The 5,041-nt window shown below is 37.4% G+C and overlaps 1 protein-coding gene across 1 annotated transcript; it reads right to left on the bottom strand.

The window, feature by feature from the left end:
* Positions 1-1,373: 1,373 nt before the first annotated feature.
* LOC139866726 (receptor-like protein kinase FERONIA) lies at positions 1,374-4,301 on the bottom strand. The gene has a single exon (XM_071855016.1). The coding sequence runs from the start codon at positions 4,160-4,162 to the stop codon at positions 1,592-1,594; it is 2,571 nt and encodes an 856-aa protein (XP_071711117.1). The 5' UTR covers positions 4,163-4,301; the 3' UTR covers positions 1,374-1,591.
* Between the last annotated feature and the right edge of the window lie 740 nt (positions 4,302-5,041).

The raw sequence follows: 5,041 nt of genomic DNA, 5'->3' as shown, positions 1-5,041 counted from the left end.
TATTTTGCTTGTGTGTATAGGGAAAAAATATTATTAATGGTCTTTTATACATCAAAATGGTAATTACACACAAACAGTTAAGATTGGTTGGTTGGTTGACTTAAAAAGTCTTTCTGTTTGTGTCACTAGTCAATAATGGTTTGTAACATGTGGAGTAGGATTCCACGTAGGTGATATGCTTACAAGATATTTGTTGTATACGTCATGTGAATTCTCTTTAATGACGAAAGAGATCATCCATCTTCGCCTGCTTCAGTCTGTTTAGTTTTTTTTTTAGTTTCGGTCTTTGTTGAGCTTTGATTTTGTTTTCTTTTTGAAGAAATTAATTAGCTTAGATACACTTTTATTTCGAAATTTTATTACATTTCACTTTTTTAATGAAAAATTGCCTAAATACATTATTCATTAGAACAAATTTCTGTTCGAACCTAGGCTACTATGTTCTAACTCAAAAACATGCAGAATTCGAATAGATATTTGTTCTAACTCCCAAAATTTACATTGAATTAGAACATAGTTGTGTTCTAACTCATGTTTTATGTCCTAACACATCTTCGAACTTTGAATGATCATATCTTTTGATTCGTAGCTATGATTTAGTCATCGTTTTATTTAAATGTGTGTGTTATTTTGAGAGCTATCTGTTTACCCTTCGTTCAAACAAGTTTGTGTTCAAACTCGGTATTCAATGTTCGAAGAAAAGATTTTTAAATGTAAATCGACCTCATGTTGCGATTTACGTTCCATGTAACCAAAAATTTATAGGTCTATGCAGGATTGTGGTGACCTAAATGTTTCATTTTCATATCACACGTGTAAATTGACATTATGAACGTGCTTTTAGCTTCGGATTCCCGAGATTATGCATATGGGTCAAAATACACTCTTATGATCCAAATGAGTCGTGACTCGTGATTTCCACCCGAACCCAAAATTAGTCCAAAACTCATTTTCATAGCACCAATACTTGCAAATATAGATAACTTAACATAGTAAACGTGTCAAAATAAACAAATACCGTATTTGACATCATATGACTCAAATAGATCGGGAGTCCAAGTGAGTTAATCATCCTGTATCTGTTTAAACTGCCATTTTCTGATGGATAATTATGTACTCAAACAAGTGTACCTAGTCAGCTTCAAGATTTAAGAACCGATATAGATTACTTGACAATCGGCTTATCTAATCATTCACGATATAGATTACATCTCGACCAACTCGACATCAAGAACCAAATCTTGAATGCATGATTTAGCTGATTATCATATATATGCAGGTCCTCTCAATCAATGATATCAACTTGAAATGAATAATGGAAGAATTTAAGAACTAAAATATACCCTTGTTTGATCATATGAATATACTTCAGATAGGCTAATTTGAAAACTTTGAAAAATATATATTGCGGAACATAACATTTTACTCTTGGTTGAATCACTTTTACCTGTATATATATTTATCTTATATAGTATATCTATACTATCTATACTTTAAATGCAAATTCTATAATCATATCATTTTCATTATTTAAATTTTAAACACCTGACTCCAGATTTAAGGTCTATAATCCCCTAAATATGCCAACATATCACCTTGCCGTTGGCTTCTGTATCTCCGAAAAAACTGTTTGCGACTTAAACCCTTCGTCGCTGCTACTAATCGGCGACGTCCCATTTCTTATTGCGGTTGATCCCGAAAACAGATCATCGTCCGTTGTCGTTTGCTCCACTTGCACCATAAACGGACGTTCCTGATCTTCCGTTTCAGACTCACCGACCGTCTTCTCAGCCGCTTCTTGTAGCTCCTTCGCAAACTCGAGTCCCCAAACTACCGCATCCATAGCCGGCCTTTCACTACCGTTTTCCATCAAGCAACTTATCGCTACATCTCCAAATTGCCTTAAACACTCGGGTGCAATCGCCCCCTTCAGTTTCGAATCAATTATTCTATTCAATGTCCCTTTTCGATAACACAACTTCCCCCATTCAGCTAAACTCACTTGCTCTTTAACAAGCCCGGGGATCATTGCCGGCCGTGCACACAACACTTCAAGCAAAACAACACCGAACGAATACACGTCAGATTTCTCCGTTAGCTGTTGCGTTCGATAATATTCGGGGTCCACATACCCGATACTACCTTTTACGACCGTGCTAACATGGTTTTGTTCTTGATCTCTAGGACCTAGTTTTGACAAACCGAAATCAGACACCTTAGCGACCCAATTTTCGTCTAGTAAGATATTCGTTGACTTAACATCACGATGAATTATCGAACGCTTTGCACCCGTGTGTAGATAATGCAACCCTTTAGCTGCACCAATGCAAATATCGAGACGCCGTTTCCACGACAAATGAGTTTTATTCGTCTTGTACAAATGTTCCCGTAACGTCCCGTGCGCCATGTAATCGTACACGAGTATCATCTCTTCTTCATCGTCACAGTATCCAATCAACGACACTAGCTGAACATGTCGTAACTTTGATAAAAACCCGATTTCGGTATGAAATTCGCGAAGCCCTTGATTCGATGATTCGTTGAGCCGTTTAATTGCTACCGTGGTTGTAGCGTTATCCATGTACCCTTTGTACACCTTACCAAAACCTCCATGTCCTATGACGCAATTGTCGTTAAATTCATCGGTAGCAACTTTCACTTCGGTTAGTGAAAAACGACGACATCGGTCTGATGGTAGTGTTGAATGTGTTGACTTTGTTGATTTCGATTCACCATACACCGGATCATAGGATGACACGTCATCAGTTGTACGACCATAGTGTTTGACTCTACGTTTTTGCCATAAAACTACAAGAACCAAAATCGACAACAAAACTAAAGCTCCTACAACACCTCCTGCTATCACGATAATTGTCGTTTTATTTTTGTTCTTTTTTTGGGATGAATTCGGGCTTGTCGATGGAGTTGTAGGATCGAGTTCTGGGTCAGGATTCGGGCCCGCAAGATTACGAAACATGCTCACCTTGAACACTTCTAGACCGTTCAAAACGGCGTCTGAATATTTACTCGAAACGCCGTTAGGATGTAACGCGAGCCACAAATCTTGCTTGCTTTTACTGCCAGCTGGATCATCGAAAAAGAAAGCGTAATCCTTGAAAACGGGGGACCCGCTACCTTTAATCCAGCGAAATAACCCAGCTTCAGCCTCAGCAGTTTGATTGTTAACATAAATAGTAAATAGCATGCCAAGTTCTAATTGGTATTCTGGTATAATGTTGCAAAAATGAAGCCTAAGCATGTAATAAAACCCGGAATCAACGGGTAGTATCCATGTCAGATTGTACCGCTCAGCTTGATTGCCCATACTTCTTTGGGTTCGATAAACTGGGTCTGGTGCGGTATAATTAGGCGTGTCTGTTGTATACATGATCGAATCGTTATAAACAGGCGTCCACCCAAGTGCTCCTAATACGTATTTATAATCTTGTTCCCATACCCGGTTCATACCCGTATCGTTCTCCCCGGGTATTTGTAGTCCACCCATGTTTAGTCTGTACATAGCTTCAAGTGCCGTTTCCTCATTAATTTCGAGCCCGCTAGTTTGAGCAAAGTATTTCGGCGGGTACTTCGCGTTTAAGTACAGATTTGGCGGGATTGAAACTATTTCAATACCATTGATGAAGGCGTATGAGTTGGGTGAGGGCGTAAAGGTAACGTTCAGGCGTTGTGTATCGTTTACATAAACGATGTATTCTTTCATAACATGTGCATCATTTATATAAGAGGCGGTTAAGAAAGCGCTAAAGTTAGTTAAAAGAGAGTAACCATTTGCTGTTACAGAGAAGAATGATTCGTTTTTCTTAAGGCTGGAATATGTGGCGGGATAGAAATGAAGGCGGAGGAATTTTGGGCCTTGTGAGACCGGAAACGTGTAAGTGAACGAAGAAGCGTTAATGATTCGAGCTGTGTAGTAAGGGACTTGAGTGACAGATGGATCGATGTTGCCGTCGACGGTGGATGAAAAGGAAGTGGTGGCGAAATTTGGCGGTACGAATTTGGAATTTTCATCACCGTCCCATCTCGGGGTGGTATCGGATGTGGATGAAGTACCGCAGTCGAGAAAGAATTCGTCGGTTGGTTTGTACGGTTGCGCGGTTGTGGTGGTTAACAAGAGGATTAGTAAACAAATGAAGGTGAACATGATTGTTAATTGGAGGTTGAGTAGTTAATGATTGCTTAAATTGTGATAAGAGTCTTTTATAATTTGCAGAAGTACTGGTTTGTAGTAGTAGTGAAATGCTCGACTTATTTGCTTTGAGATTTGACTTGAAAAGTCGTTTACATGGAGTAGGGGGGTTGTACAATGTAACAATAGTGAAATGCTAACTTGTAATTTGGGTGGAAAAGTTTTAAAAAGTAGATTCTTTTTGAATTGTTGTTATGTGTAATGTCCACATGCAGACAGAAAAATCTTGTTGAATAGGTCAATAAATCAAGTAGGATAACCAATCCAATTGTGTGGCTTTGGAATGTACTGATTTCAACCGTTGGATTTAAAATGATATTATAGATTTAATGTGTGTGGGGTTTTAGATGTAAAATATTTATTGAAATTTCAAATACTTTAATATTGATTGATTGATGATTGATACAATAGTGAAATAAGCGTATTAGACGACACTTCTTAGTAATTTTTTATTAACAAATATACTAAAATTCATAGTTATACTTATAGTAGTGTTCATCTTGAACAGAAAAGCCATTTCACATTTTTTTTTTTTTAAATCGAAATTATTAACATATTAACATCCTAAGTGTTAAGGTATTATTAACCTATTAACAGAAAAGTCATTTCACAAATGCTTTTTCGTGTATGATATTATATAATTGGATGGGAGGTTAGAAAAAGTACTTGTGTTTTGTGTTGTAATGAATTAGGACCTTGTGCGCTGAGAAATAGAAGGGGATGGTGAAAAATGAGAAAAAAGTTGTTATATGTATTTTTTGATAGTTGGCGTTTTTATATAGTTCGAACTTTCGAGACTTTTCCGTTCGAACTGCATGAAGTGTCTGATAAATC

The sequence above is a fragment of the Rutidosis leptorrhynchoides genome, chromosome 9 (assembly GCF_046630445.1).
Source record: "Rutidosis leptorrhynchoides isolate AG116_Rl617_1_P2 chromosome 9, CSIRO_AGI_Rlap_v1, whole genome shotgun sequence".
Lineage (NCBI taxonomy): Eukaryota > Viridiplantae > Streptophyta > Magnoliopsida > Asterales > Asteraceae > Rutidosis > Rutidosis leptorrhynchoides.
The sequence above is the reverse complement of the archived record's forward strand: the minus strand, read 5'-3'. Positions and strand labels throughout refer to the sequence as shown.